Source organism: Cydia amplana, chromosome 25, assembly GCF_948474715.1.
Source record: "Cydia amplana chromosome 25, ilCydAmpl1.1, whole genome shotgun sequence".
Lineage (NCBI taxonomy): Eukaryota > Metazoa > Arthropoda > Insecta > Lepidoptera > Tortricidae > Cydia > Cydia amplana.
This window is the reverse complement of record NC_086093.1, coordinates 7,428,666-7,455,290: the sequence shown is the minus strand read 5'-3', so window position 1 is coordinate 7,455,290 and position 26,625 is coordinate 7,428,666. Positions and strand designations below refer to the sequence as shown.

The window sequence follows — 26,625 nt, the reverse complement described above, 5'->3', positions numbered from 1 at the left end:
CTCGCCCACCGAAAGTTCCGTACTTTTTAGTATTTGTTGTTATAGCGGCAACAGAAATACATCATCTGTGAAAATTTCAACTGTATAGCTATCACGGTTCATGAGATACAGCCTGGTGACAGACAGACAGATCGACAGTGGAGTCTTAGTAATAGGGTCCCGTTTTTACCCTGTGTACGGAACCCTAAAACAAACTCGAGACCTCTCAATAGCACCAAGGATAATAAATAAAACTCATATGTATATAATTACCTATATTTCATTAAATAACTTTACAATGATTGGTGGCCGGGTGGCCTGGCCACTAAGTGTGGAAACGCCTTAACTCTAGTTTACTTCTTGTTAACCATCTCTTCCAGAGCCTTGATTTCGGCTGAAACAAAATAAATTGCATAAATAAATTTAAAAAGCTTGTAAACTTTTCGTATTGTGGATTGGCTTTGTAGTTCAGGGACCCGTTTCTCAAAAGCTTGTAACTTGTAATACAAGCGGATGTCACTTTTTGACAGCTTTTGTTAGAAAGGGATTTCCACTTGTATAACAAGTTACAAGCTTCCCTCATTATGCGTCGCGACGCCCTGGGGCGTCGTGAGGCGATCTATGCCATGTCGATAACTACAACTTGTATGGCAGGTAGTTTTTGATCAGAGGGGCGTCGCAAAAAAATGGCAAATTGCCAAGGGCGTCACAGTAATACGTCATCTATTTTTGACGATTTTTTTCTCCCCCCCCCCCCCTCAAAATCATGCTTCGAATGACCCCATTTCCTCCTACGTCCTGCTACCATCATCCGATGTCCAGACCCCCCCCTAATTTAAAATGACGTAATTTATGAATAGCCCCAACTAGTCCTGTAGTTAATTAATTTAAGCGTGCGCCTCAGTTGACCCCTTGAAAAATAGGCCAAATATGATCGCATGATTTCTGGACGACCCCTTATGGCCGAAGGTTTCATTTCGGTCAAATAGTGGCGAAAGTTTCAGGCGCCGAACTGTATTTTCGGTACAGCCAGACTGAAATTTCGGTTTCGGCGTAAAAAATATTTTTCGGCGGAAACTAGAGCAAAATTTAACGTTCAATTTCAGTTTTGGTGAAAAATCCCGTTCCATCGGACACTGATATATACGATTATACGTATAGTACAGTGAGACGCAGAAGTTGCTAAGCGGGCCACATGCTCAAAATGATCTTGACGCGACTTTACTGTTAAGAGAATACGAGTGTGTCAAGGTAATTTTGAACACCTCGCCCGCTTAGCAACTTCTGCTGCAGACTGTACCATCGCCCACTCTGTTAATTGACAGTTTGTAAACCTTATTACAAAAGGCATAAGGTCCACCAATGGACAGTCCAGAGTGTTTGTACAACTTACCCGCAGCCGCAAGTGCCTTTTCTGCCTTGATCTTGGCGTCTCTGATGGGCTTCTCCTTGGCCTCGATCTCCCGGAGCTTGGCCTCCCGTTTAGAGAGCCTGTTCTGGTGGAATGCTCCGTAGGCAATGCCCACGGTGAGGAGTGACCAGCGACCAAACTGGAAATTTGAACAGTATAATGTTCATTTTAACTAAAAGTCTATCTATAACATTAAAATTGGCTGACTGTGATTAAATATGTATCATATTATAAAACACCTTCTTTTCGTAACTCGAAATTCTATAACGCAATAAAAGGCTCAGTAACTTAATTCATAACGAAATAACACTGCAATTTGGGTTCATTCCAAACAATAATTGTTTAAGCAGCTTTGAATATGTAGGTATGCTAGAAACATTAGTTATTACAGCTTTTCAATACGTTTAAATTTAGTAACTTATTATTATTTATTTAAACTTAATTGAACATTATTAGTTGTTTTATGTTAGGTAAGATTGGAAGTAAGGTTTAAGATTTAAATCATCAAAATATCATCAGGGCCACACTTATTTAAAATTACATAATTAAACACCGATTTTAATTGCAACAGAAGAGTAAAGACACATTCAAGTTTAGAAAAAACTGATCGATGACTGGGTAGAGGTTAGAATTTAATGGCACTATATTTATATGTAAATGTTACTGGCAGCAAAGCATTAAATACAAAATTACAATACTAGCCATTAAAATATGCGATGAAATTTAAAAAGATATGGAATTTCGAATTTAGAAAACTCGTTTAAAAACATAATGTTACATAATGATGGAGGTTGTATATTTGAATGAAAATGTATAAATACCCTGATCAGAGGAGAAACTCGCACGGGAGGTCCGTAGGGAAGGGCCGACATTGTGTTATTTATTATTATCGGGAATTAATTACGAATCCAAACAGGATTTTCGTAGAAATCCTAGGACGATTCCCTTCTGATAGTTCTGCAAAGTCGTGATCGTGATGCCACAACAAAAAATCGAAAAATGTTTATACTGGGTCAACCAAATCTTGTCAGTAAATAGGAACAAAAAAAACTATACTCATCCTTTTCTTTTGGGTGCTAGTACTAGTGTAAGACAAAGATAGTATAATTCTCTCTGTCTATGTTTGAAATCAAACAGCCCTTTGGGCTTTGACACACTATAAATAAAAAATATGTGGCTATAATAAAGTATTATAAAAAAGAAAACGAAATAAGTTATATTTAAATCACTCATATATGTATGACTTTAATAAAATTCAAATGTAAAAAATGTAGGTACATTTTGGGTATAGTTTGCCAAAGGACTGTCTCATTTCAACATAGACAGAGAGAATCATACTATCTTTGTCTTACACTAGTACTAGCACCCAAAAGAAAGGAATGAGTATAGTTTTCCTGGTTCTTACTGACTGACAAATTGCTTTGACCAACTATATTTGAGGATTAGTATTGTGATTTGTGATGTTTCCGAACGTAAAGTAGTTGTCAAATCCTGTTTAAGTATCCGCTATTTACGTTAATATCAATTAAAACATTTTTATTCAAAATTTTACTCCTTAGTTACTTCAAATAAGGTTGATATCAGAGTAAATATTAATAAAATTATTTTTTAAATCAGCGTAGCCAGCTGTGATACTTGTCACAGTACCTTTTGACAGTCAGCGATGAGCTATGAATGACGTCGAAAATTTTAGTCAATCAGTCGTCAAAATGGCGTTAATCATGCCGTTTGTGTCGGTCGCGGTGACTATACTTTACACGCCGTTCCTTCTTCTCATTCTGTGCATAATATTCCTGGCTTCTATCGGAAAATCGTTGGGCGTGCGTCGGCTATATGTGAACATATTACTCAAACTTTTCGAGGTAAGTGCCTGTGCCATGTTTTTAAAAAGAATATTGTGCGGTGCGTTTTTAATATTTTTAGAGGACGCTGGAATTAACGTCCGGGTAAATTGACTATTGCGTGTTTTTATTTTTGAATCGATGCGTATGACGTAGTTAATGAGTTTTTCTTAGATTTTGATTGGCTATAATGGCATCAGGTGTTACGAAAGGTTAGGTCGTACTCGTACCGTGCTGGCCCCTATCTGACTCATTAGAACCCTATGTTGAAATCAGTGGTGGACAAAGTACGGCCCGTGGGCCAGTTCCGATCCGGTCCTATGAAATAATTAGTACCTATATGGCAATATACCATGATAATCGCAAATAAAAATACATTTTAGCTGCAATTCTGGCCCTCCTCTTAAATTTCTTAAAATTTCTGGCCCACTTCTTTAAATTATCATGCTTGGCATTGTGATTGCAGATTAAAATTCCTTTGCCATGTTTATCTTGCCTGATTTATGATGGGTTTAAAAAAAGATTATAGATTTATTTTATTATCCTTTAATTTTATTTTCTTGCAAGTTTTAGACAAGTAAAGGTGTAAAACGCCTAAATTAATAGTAATACACGGTTTTATGACAATATATATGTAGATAACTTAATTTCTGTTGAAATCAACAAATGACTTCAATCAGCTATCTATCTAACTATTCTAACTGATGACACATGAATGTCATCTGATCTCATTGAATTCTGTTTACTTATCCTTATCCTATTTATAAAGTTTTACAGAAACTAACTTTAACACCACTCTTAAGTGAAAATAAGGCCTTACTTAGCCTATCTTCCATTAAAAAAAAGATACATCTAATAGGGAGGGTCATTGTGCCAGTTTCCGTCCATGCTATAGTTTTCGTCCACTCAACAGATTAGCAAATAATATATTTGATATTTAATTTGCTACTTGCGAAATATCATTTTTAGGGTTCCATACCCAAAGGGTAAAAAATGGGACCCTATTACTAAAACTCCGCTGTCCGTCCGTCTGTCACCAGCCTGTATCGCATGAACCGCGATAGCTAGACAGTTGAAATTTTCACAAATGATGTATCTCTGTTGCCGCTATAACAACAAACACTAAAAATAAAATAAATATTTAAGGGGGGCTCCCAAACAACAAACACGATTTTTTTGCTCTATTTTTTGTTGATGGTGTGGAACCCTCCGTGCGCGAGTCCGACTCGCACTTGGCCGGTTTTTTATGTAGTATGGTTTCAACATTAAGGATTGCAATAAGTCCAAATTTGTGCAGCAATGTAGGTTAATATTCAAATTTCGTCAAGTGGACGAAAACTAGAGCTGGACGAAAACTAACGCACCTACCCTATAGTTTTTTTCTACTTTCTTAACTCAGAAATTATTTGAATTTATACTTGCTACACACATTTACACATTTATACTGTTTTGGTATGAGCGTTTCTTTAATTTTTAGCCATTTTTAGGGTTCCGTAGCCAAATGGCAAAAAACGGAACCCTTATAGATTCGTCATGTCTGTCTGTCTGTCTGTCCGTCTGTCCGTCTGTCCGTCTGTCTGTCCGTCCGTATGTCACAGCCACTTTTCTCCGAAACTATAAGAACTATACTGTTGAAACTTGGTAAGTAGATGTATTCTGTGAACCGCATTAAGATTTTCAGACAAAAATAGAAAAAAAACAATAAATTTTTGGGGTTCCCCATACTTCGAACTGAAACTCAAAATTTTTTTTTTCATCAAACCCATACGTGTGGGGTATCTATGGATAGGTCTTCAAAAATGATATTGAGGTTTCTAATATCATTTTTTTCTAAACTGAATAGTTTGCGCGAGAGACACTTCCAAAGTGGTAAAATGTGTGTCCCCCCCCCTGTAACTTCTAAAATAAGAGAATGATAAAACTAAAAAAAATATATGATGTACATTACCATGTAAACTTCCACCGAAAATTGGTTTGAACGAGATCTAGTAAGTAGTTTTTTTTTAATACGTCATAAATCGCTTAAATACGGAACCCTTCATGGGCGAGTCCGACTCGCACTTGGCCGCTTTTTATTTATTGTGACCTTTTTTGCCACTTTTGTGTTATTTCTACTCAGAATCACGAGCTCTTTCGATCCTAATAGGGTAAAAAAATGTCCCATAGGTTTTTCCTATTGTGTTACCATTTCCCCATATACTTTGTATGGTGGTAACAAAAAGGAAAGTTAGAAAAATGTATGGAAATTTTGGGACACTTTTTTTCTTGTATGAAAAGGATGCGAAACCAGGTACTAATACCAGGGTTCGAAATTATCCAGATAATAATAGTCTTTGATAATTATCGCGATTATTTCCCAGGCATGAATGGTCTATATTTATTTTCCTTGAATTGTTTGATAGTAAAAAAATAATGATTGATTTTAGGTTTTAAATTTTAGTTTATTGTCAAATCGATAATTATCAGGCATAAAAATCACGATAATTATCAAGATAATTATCATTGATAATTATCCTTTCGGACCCTGATTCGTACGTCTACATCCAATGTGATAACCGCCTAACTAACACAATATTCGACCGCAATGGAAATATTCGAAATAACAGCCTAATATAACCACAAATAAATTAGCAAATAAAATTTAACTTTTTTTCTATTGCAATAATAGTATTTTATGCAACCGTAGTTTAAGAGAGGTCAAAGAGGCGAGTGGCGTGAATATTAAAAAGACGCCACGAGTATTTTTTGACTCAGTTAAACAACGTTGCATACAATACTTTTTCTACGACCAAGCAGTTACTTTGAAATAAAATTATAAATTTAACAAATATTTTTCATTTAAGAAGTAGCAAAGAATGGAGGGTACGGGCGGGAAAAGAATGAATGAAATAAAAAAAAACATGGTCTATGGTTCACTCATCTGTAAGAGATGACAATTAAAATTAGGTTGGCAACAATGTATTTCATACAATATTTTTTAAGTGGTGATTACACGGAAGTATCGTAAAAGTGCCAAAATTAAAGATACTGCGTGTATGCACAAATACTTTTTTGGGGAATTGACTAAAGACTTTTATTGACAACTATAAGATAGGGGTTTAAAGGTGTGTGCACGCACGACCCTTTAAATGACAAATAAAAGTACGGGAGTAGAAAAACGTAATAAGAGTGACAGAGAAAGATGCCCGCAATAGGGTATTTTACTGTATTTAAAATAAATTATTTTACAACATGCATGAAGTAAAGCACCAGAAGATTAATAGACAAACATGGACAGCAGTTAATTTTAGACACAATTTCTATTTTTAAACCCGTATAAAATTATAAAGAGTAGGTAATTTCATCGTGACGTCACATGCTAGTGTTTCATATAAATTCCAATATCTGGGAGACCTAGCTTTGCTCGGAAAACATATAAAATCTCAAGAATTAGCGTTTTCCCAGAGATAAGACCTAGCTAGATCGATTTTTCGCCCCCGAATTTCATCGAAATAGAGCCGTTTCCGAGATTCCCGAAATATATATATAAATAAATAAATATGCAAGAATTGCTCGTTTAAAGGTATTAGATAGGTTTGATTTTCCATAGTAGCGAAATCGTTTTCACAGTTCGAAAAAAGAAACTGATTTGATTAGTAGTCAAATACCCTATTTGCGAACTTGTAGGTACCGTGAAGTGAACCGAGTGAGAAATTCATATAGAGCCTGTTAGGAAAGAGAAGAGTCGTGTGTTAGCTCACCCTGTGGGCTTCGCTCTGGGGATTCGTATACTGCTTAAAAATGTAAAGACGATGTTCTTCTTGTCAGGTTTATAATTAATATTCGTTGTACAAAGCTGGTTTCTCATCTTGCGGTAATTCTCTACAAGTTGACAGGCAAAAGCTGTGTCACAGATAACATATATCACTCAAAGTATAGATTTGGCGGGCTTTCAATAACTGTCATTAGAACTAATATTACAAGCACCTTATGTTGGTTCACTGTATGGCCATATTGTTTTATTAAACCGTTACGTTGATAAGCTTGGAATAATACTATATAATATAAAAGTATCACAGAATATAAAAATGCTTATACGTGGAATGTATGGGGCCCAATACATTCCACGACTCTTCTCTTTCCGAACAGACGCTAGACAGATATTACTCGAATGACACACTAGTTCAAAGTTTATGTGATAACCTGAATGAGCGCGTAACAGGAAATCGGATCGTGTTACAAAGTTCAATTTCTAATGTAAATAAAATTGACTGACACGCATTGGTATTTTTTTCTAGTGAAGGGCAAAGGTGAGACGTCGTAAGCCACGTGACTAGGTATTGTTTTTATTTAGGTTTTATATGTCTGACAAACAAGTATGTCAGTAAAAGTAGAATAATAATATGAATTTCGCGCCTTTTTCTACCGACAAAGTGGGTTTGCCAGAGTGTAGTAGTAGTAGAGTCAGATCAAGCTGAGGGATTTTGATAGCACAGACTGTGCAAGTGTTATTTTAAACATCAAACTGCTATGTACTTATGACGATTAAAATACTGTCATTGACACACAGTCTGTGCTATCAAAATCGCTGCCGAGTTAGCTTGGCCTGACTTTAATTATTGATTTACTCGTATTACTATTACCAGAGCCCGTACCATGAGTCACTGACAGTGTCAAAACTGACATTTACGCTATCGAGAACGTAATTTACTTTCTATACATCTCGTTTGCACTAATATGCGAGTACGAGCGAGATGTTTTGAAAGTAAATTACGTTCTCGACGGCGTTTATGTCAGTGCCAAACTGATGGTAGCCGTACAGGCGTGGCTCACTCCGCGATTTCGTTGCGTCCCTACAAGTACCCACAAGTACATGCGGCCCACAACAATTTTGGTGTCTAGCCATAGTAGTTGCCGCGCACCGCTACGGAACGGGACGCCTGCTCGCGCTTGCGCCACCTAACGGTCATATCTGTCGTGTAAGGTGAGGATGTAAATTATTTATTCTTTGTACATTACTTAACACACATATTCGCGGTCCGGACCAAACGTCATAGCTATTTATTTCTTGTATTAAGCCCGCAATAAAATCTTTATTTAATTCGTTTCTTATTATGCATAACTCTTTTACATTTATTTTCTTGCAAATTGAATCCAAATCTCTCGCTAATTCGGCTCGCGACAATAGCGATTGAGATGTTGAATTGAAATAAACACACGATTTGCTGGGCACGTAATTAAAATATTTAGACGTCTCTTTCACGAAATTCTCTCTCATAGCTTTTTTATAATCCCTACATGACATAACACATAACTCAGTAAAATTTTCCGGTTTTTTAATGATATCCACAATTCTTGGGTGATCAGGCCTCAAATTAGTGGGTATATTAACAACCGAAGAACTTGTACTGTCTGTACCTTGCATACTCTCGATCTTTCGTCTTTGCGCTCGTGTCATCACATTTATAACTTGCTCATTCATTTGTTTCAAATCCTCTGACGTAATATTTATGCGAGACAGAGCGTCTGCCACGGAATTCTTAGAACCTTTCAAGTACTCAACCGTAAAATTATACTCCTCTAATTGTAATCGGAACTTTAGTAATCTACTGGTAGGGTCTTTCATAGTAAACAAATACACTAGTGGTCGGTGGTCTGTTTGCACTTTAAACTTTCTGCCGTATAGATAGGGTCTAAAATAGCGAATGCTCCACACTAGCGCTAATAACTCTTTTTCAACTGTAGGGTAATTTAATTCTGCCTTATTAAGACTTCGACTAGCGTAAGCTACAGGTCGACCATCATCGTTACATAAAACTGATCCTAAAGCTTTTCCTGACGCATCACATTGTAAAAGAAATTGGTTTTCCTTCGAAAAATTTGGATATTGAAGTACTGGTGGTTTAACTAAAGCAGACTTTAATATTTGAAAAGACTGTTCACACTCTTGGGTCCATATAAATGGTACATCTTTACAGCACAACTTATTGAGCGGATATGCTTTATCTGCGAAATTGACAATGAATTTACGATAGTAGCTAGCAAATGCCACGAAACGTTTAACTTCGTCGGCGTTCTGAGGAGTCGGATAATTATATAGAACTTTCGTTTTTTCGGGATCTGGTAAAATGCCCTTTTCTGAAACTACATGACCCAGATATAATATTTCTTTTTGTAAAAATTGGCATTTGGCAGGATTGAGCTTTAAATTTACTTTTCTTAATCTGCTGAAAACGTCTAATAAGTTTTGATTGTGTATAGCTAAACTTCTTCCGAAAACAACTAAGTCATCCTGATATACCAGACACTGTTCATAATTTAGACCGGACATGGCCACGGTCATCATCCGTGAAAAAGCGTTAGGGGAGGTTTTACAGCCTTGGGGGAGTCTGGTCATTTGATATTGATTTTTACTAGTTTGAAAAGCTGTAAGGGGGCGGCTTGATTTATCTAAATTTATTTGATAAAATCCCTGATACAAGTCTAGATGCGAAAAATAGATAGATCCTGATAAGGAGTCTAAAACTTCAGTTATATTAGGGAGTGGGAATTTATCGTCTTTTATCTGATTATTTAACTTTCTATAGTCGATGACCACGCGCCATTTCTTCTGTTTCGAGGAATCTAATTTTTTGGGAACTAACAATAACGGACTCGACCACGCGCTTCTTGCCTCTTCAATTATTCCATCATCTAACATTCCTTTAATCTGCCTATCAATTTCAGCCTTTTGCGAGTAAGGTAATCTGTAAGGTTTTACATAAGCTGGTGAACTACCTGGTTTTAATTCTATCGTCTGGTTATAAAGCTTTGTGGTGGTTAATTTATCACCCGGTAGGAAAAAGACATCCGGATATTTTGCGCATATATTCTCAATGGATTTCTGTTCCTCTTCGTTTAATTTACTCAAATCTAAAGCAGAAAACAACAACTTCACCCTTTCGGCATTCATAGTTGGCTTACTAAATTCACAAATAAAGAAATCGCTCAATCTGCTCTTATTAACTGTAAATCGGCTTAAATTTACGTCGCTATCCCTTGTATTTAATATTTTAATTGGTATTTTACCCTGAATTGGTTTAACTATAGCACTCGCAACATATATTCCCTCGCATAATTCCTGACTATTTACTACAAAATCCTCCGTAATACTAGTATCCATGTAATGAATGATTTCACTACGAGCGGGTATAGTTAAATAACTATTTGCCGGTTCTGATGAGCTTCTAAACCCTATCTTAGCTAACTGTCCATGTCGCGATAGTAATCGTACAGTGTTTGTTTCAAAATCAATATTGGCTTTATGCTTCGCAAAGAAATCTTGTCCTAAAATACCATCCGCGCTACATGATAAATTCTCAAAAACAAAAAATGAATGCTCGAACTCACAGCCATTGTAATTTAATTTTAACATAACATATCCGTTAGATGTTACTTGTCCGCCTATACCTGTGACACATAATCTCTTATTATGGAACGGAATGTCCCAATTTTGTATGATTTCATACTTTATCGCGCATAAAGATGCTCCCGTATCCAATAGCCAGTTGTAAGCGGTTTTCCCTATATTTAAGGTTACCCTATTTAAATCATTACACGTGTAAATAACATCAGTCTCGAAAAAAATGATTCAGCGATTCCGTATTTGGTGCACTCGGGTGTTGACCGGTCGAGCCATTCTCGGCGTGCCGTATCACGTGCAGGCTGCCACGAGCGGTGACCCCTCGGGCACGGGACCCGAAATACGAACCCCCTCATGCCGGCCTGCCTCGTGACTTGTATCCACGGCCACCTCCTCGCGAGTTGCCTTGTTGGGGTTGAGGATATCGACCATAGGAGTACTGTCGCGGACCCCTTTGATTACGATGCCGATGACCTAGGTACGAGCTGTGAGCAAAGCCTCTGTGGTACCTGTTAAAAGAGTTTTGTGAGCGGTACATACCCATGACCTCCGATTGGCTGGACGTTGTCGGCCTCGATACATCTTCGTCCTGCGCAGCCTGGATCGCATCCTTCAAGCTGCTGAAGTTCCGCGCCGCAATGATGGTGCTGAGCCTTGGATCCTTCAAACCATCTGTGAACTTTTTAATGCACATTTTTTCGTTCAGCGGCTTTAGCACATCATAACTCGCCGAATTACCTTCTGCCTGAGTTATAGTCAACTCAGAAAAAAGTTTCTCTATTTCGGATCCATACTGATCTATACTACGCCAACCCTGACTTATATTTTGAAGTCGGGAATGGATTGCTGTAAAGGACTTTTTAGGTAAAAGTGAGTTACGTAAATCCCTTATAAGTTGCTCTACGGTCGTATAAGTAACTGACATACGTAATTTCGCACTTTCAGACAACCTTCCTTTTAACACAAATGTAATTAGCGACTTTTTACCTGTCTCGTTTAACATACCCGAATACATATCAACAGCATCTATTAATCTCTTTGTTGTTTCCTCAGTACCATCCATAAGTGGTATAAGACTACACGCTGACTTTAAATCGAACTCCATGGTGTCGAATTCACTGTATTCGCTATCGCTACTTGTACTTTCCTCTACCTCAGACTTTGAACATAACTCTAATATTTCGTTATGCAAACTAGTAATATTAGCATACAATTTGTTGGTCTCCTCAATAACTCCTGATTTTACGTCCTTTAGTAGGGAAAACTGTGCGATAAAATTATTACACTTATCTATAATATCATTAACTTTTGACAGTTGATTTTTTGTTATGTTACCTTCAAACCTTGATTTCCCTTTTTTAACTAAATATTTTCTTATTACGATTAACTCTTCGTAACATTTCAATAATTCATCTGCCATCACAAAATTATACCTACTACTTTAATATACCTACGTGTTTTAACTTACATTGGCGTCACATTACTGTCCTTAATTTGCTTCATATGAAACTTTGTTCACTATATCACTTAGCAACAGTTGTTTCTCGGTCCGTTGAATTGTATCATAACACAAAATCCGATACACACACTACACGATATACGTTATCCGTTAACACTTCACTCAAACACTTATAGGAGCCGTACGAGCAGCACGCTGCAGCTCAGCTAGAGCGACCTCCTGGCGCATCCATTTCTTGTGGGTTTTCTTACACCTTCTGTACAGGGCGTAGCCTCCTCCAATGACGAATAAGACGAGCATTATACCCAGGATAATATTAGTGGTACTTGCGTGGAATCGAAGTTCGTCGGTGCCCGCAGAAGCCTTATTGTCACCTCCGGCCGCAGTTTGTGCGATGATAACCTCTTCTTTTGATTTTGTAGCCCCCATAATGAAACTTTGAATCAGCAACAGCGTAACCACTTAACCGTGAGAAACAGCATTACATTATTTAATTGTTCTATTAATCGTCCACTTGAGCATGTTTACATTGTAACTAATTGAGCTCTCAATATCACTCGGTGACTGACCGCACGCGCGACACCGTATATGGCAGGATCGCCATGTAAGGTGAGGATTCGGAGCTGAGTACAAACAAGTGTTCAGCTATAATGATGATTTATTACTGCACTAAATACATGAGTAAATGGTCCTTATATATATCCTATGAACTACGTACATAACTATATCTAGTATACACTACAGTCGTAATAGACGCGTTTTGTTAGAGAGTGAATCTTCTGTACCTATCAGTACTATTATTTATTCTGTGCTATTACTATACTAAAATCTCGGGGCAAAGAGCGAAAGGTGGCTGACCACGTGTTAAACAAAGAGAGATACGGCCAAGTCAAAGGTCGTATGCAATTGGTTTACTTATTTATTTATTTTATATTATATTATGTTATATCCACGTGATATCACTAGTTATTTTATATGTCGGCGGCCGATCGTAAGATCAGGCAGGTCGTAATGTTCCTCTGTAATGTTTTGACGATAGTGACATTAAACCAATATATTGGTAGGATAGGTTCGTTAGGTTGCTTTAGTTTAGATGCCCGAAGGGCAAACTGCCCAGAAATACCGTCGACCCAAGGAACGGGTCAAAGATTTTCACGTTTCACGATATGCCTGATCTTACGATCGGCCGCCGACGTATACACTAATGGCGTTACTCATAAACGGCTGCTAACTTAATCAGTTAATGATCGTCGCTTGTCCCTATCTGTCGTTATGCCATAGATAGGGACAAACGACGAACATCAGCTGATTAACTTAGCAGACATTTATGAATAACACCGTAAAATTATACTGTTATACTTACTCATAAAACATTAAACTTTTCTATACGACTATCTTTGCTCGCATAGTCACAGAATAAATAATAGTACTAAGTACAGAAGACTCACTCTCTAACAAAACGCGTCTGTTACGATCAGCACAGATATGGCCGCTAGGTGGCGACAGCGCCACGCGCGGCTTATGGCTTTCAATTCAATTCAATTAATTTATTTGTCGAAAAGCAGGTCGGAAAGCTTTCTCCAAAATTGGTGTGGAACGGATGTACTTTTAGCTACCTGTAGCAAAGCGACGAAATCGCAGAGTGAGACACGCCTGGCATAGTGTATATGTTACAGTACATTATCCATTGTGTCTTTTATCCAGAATTTGTTGTTGATTTTTGACCGAATGCTTTGTTTGTTTGCTTGCTTGAGGCTCTGCTTTGGTGATAATGCCGCCCATGACACACCATAACTGTCTATAGTGTCTATAAGCACAGAATAAATAATAGTACTAGGTACAGAAGGTTCACTCTCTAACAAAACGCGTCTATTACGAGAGATATGAGCGCAAGCGCGAGCAGCGGGCGCAGCATGGTTCCATTTTTATCGCCTGTCACTGCTTGTCACTTTCGTACTTACATATTTGTTAGAACGTGGCAGGCATGGTGACAAGCGATAAAAATGCTACCCTGCTGCACCCGCAGGCGTTGTTTCGTAGCGGTGCGCGGCAATTACTACTGCTAGACACCAAAATTGGTGTGGGCCGCATGTACTTGTAGCGACGCGGCGAAATCGCGGAGTGAGCCACGCCTGCTATAAGTCAGTCCAGACGGGACAATTTTTCGCTAATCTGATCAAATCAGGTGGTGTGGATGCAAAAATGAAATTTCCTCGCCAAAAATGAAAATCCCACTTGATTCAATTGTAAGATTTTATCCGATCTAATGGAGGCCATTTTTAAATTACGCTACATCTCGCTCGCACTAATATGCCAGTATGAGCGAGATGCATAGAAAGTAAGTTAGGCATTACGCTAGCGAATATGTCAGCTGTCACACTCGGTAAGACTACTGTTTTTGTTTGTTACAAAGTACGGTCGAAAGCAGGGATGTTGCGGATGCCGATTTTTTGACATCCGCGGACGCGGATGCGAATGCGGATTTTTAAAGGCTCACATCCGCGGATGCGGATGCGGATGCGGATGTCAAGATAGTACCATAAAAAACGTCAAATATTACATTTTAGTAATTTTTATTTCAAAAAACCGGCCAAGTGCGAGTCGGACTCGCGTTCCAAGGGTTCCGTACATTAAGTCCCACTCACGCTTGACTGCTCATTTCTAATAGGTTTTTTTGGTTAATGACTAAATTACCTAGCAGTCTAGCACTTACACCGATGCTAAGACGTTCCTGTACCGACCTGTTCCACATCCGCATCCGCATTAAATCCGCATCGATTTTATGCGGATGCGGATGCGGATGTTGAAAATAATGCGGAAGTTCCGCGGTTGCGGATGCGGATGCGGATATTCGCAACATCCCCGCTTTAGACGACTGGTCTGGTCTAGTGGGTAGTGCCCCTGCCTGTGAAGCCGCGGTCCCGGGTTCGAATCCCGGTAAGGGAATCTATTTGTGTGATGAGCACCGATATTTGTTCCTGAGTCTTGGGTGTTTTCTATGTATTTATGTATTTGTATATTATATATCGTTGTCTGAGTACCCACAACACAAGCCTTCTTGAGCTTACTGTGGGACTTAGTCAATCTGTGTAAGAATGACTTCCTATAATATTATTTATTTATCAATATGAAAGTCGGTCAATATTTACCTCATACTATTGTCACTGTGACAAGATACAACATGGGTCATAAATTAAAACTTTCGACTGTACATAATTTGTTTTTGACGATTGCTAAAGCTAAATACTATCAGTTGATTGTTTTAATCATTTAGCTTATCTAATTCCGGCGTAAATTATGTCAGCAGGGGAGTTGAAGGTAAAATATCTTTGAGATCTTCAATATATATATATATAAATACACAAGAATTGCTCGTTTAAAGGTAAATCAATTTAATAAATCACTACACCTTATAAAACAAAGACGCCCCGGCGCAACTGTTTCTGGGTATGTATATTCGCTATAAATTCAAAAACTACTGAACGTAACGTACGTTACGTACGTAAAGAATATTTACCTACTTATCTCAGTACGTAGCGAATTCGTACATACTCGTATATTACGTAAGGGCATTTTCACTTAAAAGTGTACCATTTACTTTTTTTTTTCGAAAATCCGGCCGTCAACTTTTGGGTTATTTCTACTCAGAATCACGAGGATTGTCGATTTAAAAAGAAAAAAAAACAGTTTTGTAACGCCTTTTGCATTTTCACATACCTACATTTTGTATGGATCGTTACAAAACTAACATCCAAAATTTGTAAGAACAACTGGGGACACTTTTTCTTTGTCTCATTCAATATATATAGTCTGTTCGGAAAGAGAAGAGTTGTGGAATGTATTGGGCTCCATACATTCGACGACTCTTCTCTTTCCGCACAGACTCTAGTACTCGTGAATCTGAGTCTAAATAACCCAAAAGTTGATAGTTTTTCGAAAAAAAGTAAATGGAACATTTTTTTCTGTACACTCCCACTAACGCTGTGTCATACTATCATACGGTAGTGAATGACATGCAAGTTTCGTTGTAAGCTTGTATCAAACTGACAAAGCGGCAATTATTACATGAAAATAATGTTTGTCTAAAAATAGACGACCTCAAGCATTCTTTGACAATGCTTGAGGTCGACAAATAGGGAAATAGTTATTTGTTTTACAAGGGGCAAAGTTGTTGTTTAACCGTTCGTGCTAATATTGATACCCGAGCAAGCGAAAGATTCCAAAATTGAACCAGAGAAACCAGCCAAATTTTATCCAAAACCATAGAGAAATATAAGTAAAGAAAGGGTGGTAACTCCACTAACTCCATACATCAGTTTTCTTACCAAAATGCGAGTTATTTCGTAGTTGACATTTGGCGTCAAGTAGCGGAATTTATCAGTACTGCTAGTTGAGAATAGGTGTCGCGGCAAACCAAAACTCTAATGCTCAAAAACTTTCAGGTATAACATTATAACCGGATTAACCGGAACTCTATTTTCAACTCAATCTGCTTGTGATATTAGTTATAAAACTTATAAATTGTTGAGATACACTTTTCGTCAGTAGCGATACTTGTGACATCTAGTCTAGTGTCAAGTAGCGGTACTGATAATTCCAGTACTTGACGTTAGATGTCGACTACGAAATGATTCTCGTTTTGGTGAGAAAACTAATGTATGGAGTTACCACTCTTTCTTTACCTACTTATATCTATGCCAGAACTAGCGAAAAAAAAATCGATTATTCTACAACCTTGCTATTAAAAAATGTAAATAAAACCTTTGCACCCAGTCGTGCGTGTATGTAAATTGACGGAATATATTTAGCTGTTGTCATAGAATATAAAAATGTACATTATTTACTGTTTTTGTTTTCTTTTCCAATATATTATACTTATCTGTACCATATATTTGCACGAAGATAATTCTACTTAGAAACAAAATTGTGACGAATGAGTTGATAAAAATGCGAAAATCACGTTTAGAGATAAGATTTTTTTAGCGGAGTGAAGTATACGTAATTTGTAATTTTTAACCTAATGACGATTAAGGGCTGATTTAGACGGCGCGCGAACTTGCATGCGATTTTAGTTACATTGCGGACTGTTGGTTACGTCCAATTCAACCGACCGATCAAAACCCGCAATGTAATGAAACTCGCGTGCGAGTTCTCGCATCGCCTAAATGAGCCCTAAGGGAAGATCAATTTGGTTATGGCTATCACGGTTCATGAGTTACAGCCTGGTGACAGACAGGCGGACAGACTGACAGAGGAGTCTTAATAATAGGGTCCCGTTTTTACCCTTTGGGTACGGAATCCTAAAAAGCTCTAAACTCTGCGCGCCATATTTGAATATATAGTTTGTCAAAGGACTGTCTCATTTCAAACATAGAGAGAATCATACTATCTTTGTCTTACACTAGTACTAGCACCCAAAAGAAAAGGATGAGTATTATAGTTTTCCTGGTTCTTACTGACTGACAAATTGGTTTGACCAACTATAACTCGAAAAAGCGCGAAAATTCCGCCGGTGGCCGAGTGGCAACAGGCACCTGCCGCGATAGCAGAGGACGCTGGTTCGAATCCATGGGCGCTCCATCGCCTCCGGGCCTGGGTCACTTTTTAGGGTTCTAAAAACGGGACCCTATTACTAAGACTCCAGTGTCCGTCCGTCCGTCCGTCCGTCTGTCACCAGGCTGTATCTCACGAACCGTGATAGCAGGCAGTTGAAATTTTCACAGATGATGTATTTCTGTTGCCGCTATAACAACAAATACTAAAAACAGAATAAAATAAAGATTTAAGTGGGGCTCCCATACAACAAACGTGATTTTTGACCGAAGTTAAGCAACGTCGGGCGGGGTCAGTACTTGGATGGGTGACCGTTTTTTTGTTTGTTTTTTTATGCTTGTTTTGCTCTATTTTTTGTTGATGGTGTGGAACCCTCCGTGCGCGAGTCCGACTCGCACTTGGCCGCTTTTTCTTAGACATGACATTTATTTCAGTAGTAGTGTTTCTACTTGGAATAATAACAAATTGAAATATTTTCTGAAAAATAATTTAATTTATTCTATTATGTAAGTATACGAAGTTACTGGCAGAAGCTAGTCACAATATTGTATTAGAATACTTGTTAACGTCATGTTTACGACGTTGTTATTGCTTCTTATCAACCTGATTGACCTCTCGATCCATATAATACCAGCCTTTAATCCTATAAGTATCTTATCTGTGCCAGTGCAACCAGTAACATGTGTTTCAATCATTATAATCCTTTGTAAAGGAATACATGCCTGTATCAAAGAGAATAGAGTGTATAGAGAGTTACTGTCATGGTAAATTATAGCCACAGTACATTTACTGCCATCTTCGAAGATTTAAACTGTTAGAAGCCAAAACTTTTAGTAGGCCAAAGGTCATCGCTCGAAAAGATTGCACCATACCTTTGGGCCTAAAATGTCATTCAATAGAACTTGCTAACTATGTAAACAAACCGCCATACTAAAATTAAAATAAGATAAAAGATAGTTTATTCAAGTAGGCATAATTACAATGCGCTTATGAACGTCAAATAAAGCTAGGTAGACCGGCTCCAACCCTACCACCTCTGCCCCGAGAAGATTTCAATCTAATAAGTAATTGACACTGAATGTCAAATTACTAGTAACTTTTGTTTACATAGTTAGCAAGTTCTATTGAATGACACTTTAGTCACGAGTAGATGGTGTTAATTTTTGGACATTTAACAAATTGACACATATCAGTGAAAGAATAAGGATCAAAGTCAAATGGCGTTCTAACAGTTTTAATCTTCTGTCGAAAAATGGCAGTAAATTTACTGCGGCTGCATAATTTACTTTGACTATTTCAAATTCTCTTAGCCTGTATGGTTCATTCATTCAACTTTAAACAAGGTAAACTTGAGATAAAGTGCAGCCACCTTGCCTCATTATCTATCACAGAGGACATTACTGCGAACGAGTCATTTACCACCTACGATCACTTAGTGTGCCTGAGTGGACGCTCGAGTTGCGCGTGCAGCGGGGCGGGGCGTGCGGCGTGCATGTTAAACAAATGCAAACGTATAGGAGCGGCCTTAGTGCACGCTGCTCACATCACGCGTGAGCCCACAGCCACGCTGCACGCCCCGCCGAGCGCTCCGCTCCAAGCGTCCACTCAGGCCTTACACTTAGAGCGTACGCAGAGCGAGAGCGGTCAGATTTCCGCGTTCTGGTGACCGTTGACCGCTCAAGAGTTCCGACGCACACAAGTGGCGTTCAAATTCTCGCGTTCTGATTTCGTTCGTGCCTTCGTAATACATGCAACTTGCATGCAACATGTCACTAGACTAGAGAGTTCATCTTCCGATGAAGAATTATTGCTTAGAGCAATGCCATATATTGCTTAGATGGTTCGCAGTTCCCAACTGTGTGTTTCTCCAGAAACTTTCCGCCTCGCACAGTTGAACTGTGGAGTGAACTTTCGCCTGCGGTATTTCCGGATCGATACCACAGAATAAATAATAGTACTAAGTACAGAAGACTCACTCTCTAACAAGACGCGTCTGTTACGATCAGCACAGATATGGCCGCTAGGTGGCGACAGCGCCACGCGCGGCTAATGGCTTTCCCCAAAATTGGGGCCGAACGGATGTACTTTTAGCTACCTGTAGCAAAGCGACGAAATCGCGGAGTGAGACACGCCTGTCGATACCTTCAAGAAAAGAGCTTACTTCCATCTTAACACATTCAGTGCCGAAAACCCGACTATCAGGTATTTTATGATTCCGTTCCCAGGCCGGACGACCCGATAGTCGGGATCGTGGTACTACAGCTTTACATGACGATATTTTTGTGGCCTGGCGTAGATGTCTTGTTTGGCTGTTTTTCACCACACCAGCTCGGAAAGGCTTACTTTGCACTTGAAAAGCGGATAGCAAAGTTGCACTTTGCTATCAGTAATTCACATGTGAGGCAAAGTAATCAAATGCAAATTTTGAGTTGTTTTCTTATGTTTGCTGGTAGAATTGACTTTTAAATGATGATTTTGGATGATAAATATTTAATACCATTCATTTGAATTTGATTTGGTTTGATTTTGTTTGATAATTTACATTTAATATTTGCTTCGGGTTGGTATGGTGAAAAATTTTGTGTTTCACTCGGGGCCAAATTTTGTTTAACCACGAGCTTTGAAACCCTCGCAACGCTCAATATTCCATTTTTCGAACCACTCGCTACGCTCGTGGTTCAATTCTGGAATCTTTCGCTTGCTCGGGTATCAATATTAGCACGAGCGGTTAAACAACAACTTTGCCCCCTTGTAAAACAAATAACTATTGTATATTAGTTGACGTCATTGTGGCGGTCAAAGGTTTAAGTTAATCTTAAGGCTGTCAGTTGAAAATATTTTGGCGTAGCCATGGCAAACATAGTTATAATAATGTATGAAATATTACCTACTATACTATTAGCGTCACTTGCACCATTCTACTAACCTGGAGTTACCATGGTTACCAGTACAATTTGACACTGGGTTAACGAGATAACCGCTTAACCCCGGGTTAGTGGGATGGTGCAAGTGAGCCTTAGTGCCAGTTGTACCATCCGCACATGACGGACTGGTCAACGTCACCCGGCGGTTTACTATGAAACTTTCCATACAATTGAAGGGATGTTTAGAAAACCGGCCAAGTGCGAGTCGGACTCGCGCACGGAGGGTTCCGCACCATCAACAAAAAATAGAGCAAAACAAGCAAAAACAAAAAAACGGTCACCCATCCAAGTACTGACCCCGCCCGACGTTGCTTAACTTCGGTCAAAATCAGTCGTTTGTTGTATGGGAGCCCGACTTAAATCTTTATTTTATTCTGTTTTTAGTATTTGTTGTTATAGCGGCAACAGAAATACATAATCTGTGAAAATTTCAACTGTCTAGCTATCACGGTTCGTGAGATACAGCCTGGTGACAGACGGACGGACGGACAGCGGAGGCTTAGTAATAGGGTCCCGTTTTTACCCTTTGGGTACGGAACCCTAACAACATAACTGACTACACTGGTTGACACCTGAAACGATTAACAATGTTGGTTCTTAAAAAAGTGTCAACCGCTCTAAGCAGTTATGTTGTTTTTGTAAACATCCCTTCTATTAATTCGAACTCTTTAACGATGACAAACAGCTTGGTGCAAGGTAGTATATTACTTATTCTGTGTTTTTTTTTAAATCCAGTATGGCCGCCAACACATCGAAGTGGCAAAGAAGCTCCAGCGCAGCGACAGCTCGGACGACGAGGAGCCCCCGGTGCCGGACGACAAGCCGCCGTCCGCCATCTTTAAAGAGAACGGCATCAACGGTCAGTGCCCACTCTGCCCACTTTTGCCCACTCTCTCTAATATGATCCTAAACTTAGAGGGATATCTCTAGATGTCATGACAAGAGAACGGCATCAACGGTCAGTGCCCACTTTTGCCCACTCTCACCAATATGATCCAAAACTTTAAGGGACATCTCTAGATGTCATTTACGGCCAGTGCCCACTCCACCCAGTTTTGCCCACTCTGCCCACTATTGCCCACTCTCTCCAATATTATCCTAAATGTTAAGTGACACCTCTAGCTGTCATTCACGACAAGAGAACGGCATCAACGGTCAGTGCCCACTCTGCCCACTTTTGCCCACTCTCTCCAGTATGCTCCTAAACGTTGAGGGACACCTCTAGATGTCATTCACGACAAGAGAACGGCATCAACGGTCAGTGCCCACTCTGCCCACTTTTGCCCACTCTCCAGTATGCTCCTAAACGTTGAGGGACACCTCTAGATGTCATTCACGACAAGAGAATGGCATCAACTGTCAGTGCCCACTGTGCCCACTATTGCCCACTCTCTCCAATATGATTAATTGACCAGTGTTGCCAGAGCGCTTCCAGCTTATGTACGGTCGTACGTCAAAAAAGGTACGATTTTCATCAAAAAAGTACGGTTTTTTATTAGTAAAATTTTCTTACAGAAACAATATTTATATGTGAGTGTGTGGGTGGGGGGTATGGTGGGTGGATGAGTATAGTTTTCCTGATTGTTACTGACTGACAAATTGATTTGACCAACTATAAGTGTAGTGTACACGTCATAGTTAACCAATTTTGTTTGCATTAACATTTCCGTCAGTTGAAAAAAGCGGCAAATTTAAAAAAAAATGGTGCGAAAGATTATGGTCGAATAGAAAACTTAAATTGCGCGCCATTTTATACTGACTAAGTTGTTTGACCGGCTATAAATGGCCGGCTGAATTTTGACTACCTGAGTTTTGTAATCTGGATAATAATGCCAAATAAAACGAAATACACTCAGATGACTAAGTAACTTTCTACTGGATATGCAAATGTACATATATAAATTAAAAAGAAATGCATGTGAAGAAGATTGGTAAGATAAACAAGTAGGCTTTATGGACATGACATGACTTAGGTACCTGACAGCCCGAGAACAAATTCTTTATAATTTTTTAACTTCTTTTAGCGTTTTTATTATTCTTCGAGCAACTGCACTGCATTAGAAGCAATCACAAAGCAATATTAATAATATTACACATAAATTATTTAATGTAGTTTAATGGATAATTGCCAATACCCTACCAGGGTGCCATGTCATCTATTTCCATTGTAACATCTATTCTATTGTACCATGGTTAACATGGTTTGCATAACATAAACGATATTACTATTACTATTAGCAAAGCACAGGTAAGAAAGACACAACTGCCGACTGCAACTATAGAAACGTGTATTTTCTATAGTACATGGTACTTTTTTATGGTGGCTATTGTTGTCAGATTAGATATTTTGCCCTGAACAAACCATCCTGAACCAATACAACCACAACACAACGAAAAAAAAAGTTGATAAACAATCGTACATCAAAAGGTACGGTTTTAGTACGATGTACGCTGCTTACAAAAAAGGTACGCAAGGGTCCAAAATAGTACGCAAAACCGTACTAAAAGGTACGATCTGGCAACACTGTAATTGACCCCGCACACCTGACACCCTTCTACAATATCTTCGGGCCTTGTAAATACTGACAACATTTCCATCTTCGCCACTTAAATAGTTGGCAGTCCTCAACTGTGCGTTTCTCCAGAAACTTCCTGCCTCACACAGGTGAACTGTGGAGTGAACTTTCGCCTGCGGTATTAGATTAGATTAGATTTATTTATTTCACAACATATGATTACAGTACAAATTACATTAACACATTTCATTATTTCCGGACCGATACGATCTTCAAACCTTCAAGAAAAAGCGTACTCCCATCTTAAAGGCCGGCAACGCACTTACAACCCCTCTGGTGTTCCTGGTGTCCATGGGCGGCGGTAATCGCTTACCATCAAGCGATTCGTCTGCCCATTTGCCTCGTATATCATTAAATAACATAGACGACCGTTGCCCGTATTTGTTACATTAGAAACACGTGACAGTTGTTATCTCAATTCAACTAATGTTCACATTATGTCAACAACGAGGTTGCATAATGTTCCTTTGTTTAGCCAATTGGCTCGGTAAATCGCTCACGTATTTACATAAACCTAAGTAATCTCGACTTTTGACGTGACAACGTCTTATAAATCGACTAGCTGTTGCCCGCGACTTCGTACCCGTGGATTAGTATATTTTCCCCATACAAACTTTGGACCCCCATTTCACCCCTTTAGGGGAGGAATTTTGAAAAATCCTTTCTTAGTGGACCCTAGACCTTATAAGGAACCTACTTGCCAAATTTGAACGTTCTAATAGTCCCAGCGGTTTGGGCTGTGCATTGAAGTCAGTCAGTCAGGTCTTTCACGTTTATATATATATATATATATATAGATGAATACCGGTAGCATGCACGAAAAAGTGTCACGTTGTGGACAGATCTCCATAGTAACGTATAAAAGTATGCAATTTTTCATCAATGTTTTCTTATGAGCTTTTCACGCAAAATTATCGTCCGTAAACCGACTTTACAGACAACCATATTTTTTTTAATACACTTATGTACCTATATTAATATGATGATAGATTTTTTTGTTGAATAAATTGTAAATAATGGCTATCACATTGAAAAACTAAAATTAATAATTATAGTTGGTCAAACCAATTTGGCAGTAAATAAGTACAAAAAAAAACTATTACTCATCCTTTTTTTTTGGGTCCTAGTCTCCTAGTACTAGTGTAAGACAAAGATAGTATGATTCTATCTATGTTTGAAACGAGACACTCCTTTGACAAACTATATTTTATTAAGCTACTAGCGACCCGCCCCGGCTTCGCACGGGTAGTTCAACGAATTTACACAAATACAAATTATACACCAAAACCTTCCTCAAGAATCACTCTATTAATAGGTGAAAACCGCATGAAAATTCGTGCAGTAGCTTTTGAGTTAATCGTGAACATGCAGACAGACAGACGCGGCGGGGGACTTTGTTTTATAATATGTATTGATACATTTCAGGCACGAAGATGACAGTAATAGAGCGAGAAGAGATACTGGGTCCGTCGCCGGAGCTCAACTATAAAAGAAGCACGAGCCAAGAGAGGGTTTCTAACGGTGTGCGGCCTGACACCACGGGGAAAGGGGAGGGGACGAAAGAGGTATCTATTTTATATTTATTTATTGATAATAATGGTACAGCTATCATAACAGTTGCCCAATGCATCTATAAAACTATTTCTAAGAAGTATAACATAACATAATTTAATACAAGCAAAGAGAATAGAATATATAGAGAGTTACTGTCATGGTAAATTATCGCCTAGCCGTTGTCGGCCACAACGACTGCTATTCTATAGCTGAGAGCGTCACTGGTGCGCTAGCCAATCTTGCAAATCTTGCAAAGCCGTGGTAGCCAATCTTTGCAGCAAATGTGCGGCCACACTCGCTGCAGGTCAGCACCCCTCCGACGTAATTATATGTGATGGCCACAGGTGGTCTGGCCTTTAGCCTCACGCTTAGCTGAGCGTCGCTTGCTACATTACATTACAGTACATTTACTGCCAACAGTTTTAATCATCTGTCGAAAGATGGCAGTAAATTTACTGTGGCTACATAATTTACTTTGGCAATCCGCCTCTATTTCAAATTCTCTTTGATACAAGGTATTTAATAGGAGTCCATTCATTACGTGAGGCGCTTTTAAGGATTTTTTTGACCCGGCTCCCCCTCTGTATCATACATAAGAAAATCACTGTAGAATAGGGATGTTGACACATGTTGAATTTTATAACAAAATCTAGTAAAATAGATAGCAAACGAGCAATTTATCACAATAATGTGGATATTAAAATAAAATATTGAAAAATTACAAAAATACAGGACCTGAAAGTTTCAAAATTTAAGTTTTTTTTTAACTTCCAAAAACGATAAAAGTAAGGGTACCATTCGATTCCTTACATTTCACTAAAAAAAATATTGTATAGCAACTATATACATAAACACAATATTTCACCGACAAAAACGCAATTTTCTTGTTTTGTCCATACTACAACGTGGGCGATGACGTCACGGCCTCTGGCCGTTTTGTATAGGGCGTTTCGCGAGTGAAGTGCGACTGTCGGAATTTGACTATCATTTCTGACTTTTGTATAGCTTTAATGCAATGGGTCCCATATAGACATTTGATCCTAAAAACAAACCTGATTGATTGATAAATGAAAATTTGTCATCTAGCCTATTGTAGACTGGTGTTTCGACAAATTTCTTATGCCAGTGTTTCCCCAGAACAACCTCGAGTTCCACCTGCACCACTGCATGGACCTGGTGAAGGCCGGCATGGAGTCCATCATCGAGGACCAGGTCACCTCCGTCTTCGAGGCCGAGGAGTTGAGGAGCTGGAACCTGCTCACCAGGACCAACATGTATGTATACAAGCAATACCGGCTTTTATATCGTTGTAAGAAGGTTCACGATGGGCGCAATCATTAATTTGCATAAAACATATAGAAATGCATGCTAATATAATTTTTTAAAACACAGCTAAAAATAAGGCTAATCAATTCTGTGTGTGTATTTGTTTAACACAGGTAATTCACATTATAATAGGGATGATGACACAGTATGTTGAATTTTATAACAAAATCTAGTAAAATAAATAGCAAAGGAGCAATTTATCACAATATTGTGGATATTAAAAAAATATATGGAATCAATACAAAAATACATCACCTGAAAGTTTCAAAATTTAAGTTTTTTTTTAACTTTCATAAACGAAATAAGTAAGGATACCATTCGATTCCTCACATTTTATCCAAAAAAAGATTGTATAGCAACTATATACATAAACGCAATATTTCACCGACAAAAACGCAATTTTCTTGTTTTGTTCATACTTCAAGATGCACTCTCAGTGACCTTGACGTCACGTTAGCGATTTGTTAGGGGCGTTTCGCGAGTGAAGTGCGACTGTCAGACTTTGACTATCATTTCTGACTTTTGTATTGCTTTAATGCAATGGGCCCTATATAGACATTTGATCTAACACGAGCTATTATATTTAGTAACTTTATTTTTGAGTATAATTACATGGACACA

At 38.5% G+C, this 26,625-nt stretch overlaps 2 protein-coding genes across 4 annotated transcripts in view; one reads left to right on the top strand and one right to left on the bottom strand.

Annotated features, from left to right (window-relative positions):
* Positions 1–266: 266 nt before the first annotated feature.
* Positions 267–2,370, bottom strand: LOC134659783 (ATP synthase subunit e, mitochondrial). Its single transcript, XM_063515487.1, has 3 exons — positions 2,212–2,370; positions 1,373–1,529; positions 267–373 (listed from the first exon to the last, which is right to left on the bottom strand). Exons 1-3 carry the CDS (start codon positions 2,260–2,262, stop codon positions 333–335), a joined length of 249 nt encoding a protein of 82 aa, XP_063371557.1. The 5' UTR covers positions 2,263–2,370; the 3' UTR covers positions 267–332.
* A 593-nt stretch (positions 2,371–2,963) lies between these two features.
* The window catches only part of LOC134659599 (glycerol-3-phosphate acyltransferase 4), a 39,896-nt gene continuing 16,234 nt past the window's right edge, over positions 2,964–26,625 (top strand). The window contains exons 1-4 of one of the 3 annotated variants that reach the window (XM_063515274.1): positions 2,964–3,252; positions 21,284–21,407; positions 24,550–24,689; positions 25,816–25,952. In XM_063515274.1, the coding sequence (XP_063371344.1) occupies positions 3,061–3,252; positions 21,284–21,407; positions 24,550–24,689; positions 25,816–25,952 (593 nt within the window). In that variant the 5' untranslated portion in view covers positions 2,964–3,060. Of the gene's footprint in view, positions 3,253–21,283; positions 21,408–21,795; positions 21,806–24,549; positions 24,690–25,815; positions 25,953–26,625 lie in introns of those variants that run through there. The other 2 variants (XM_063515273.1, XM_063515275.1) reach the window with 2 other exon arrangements.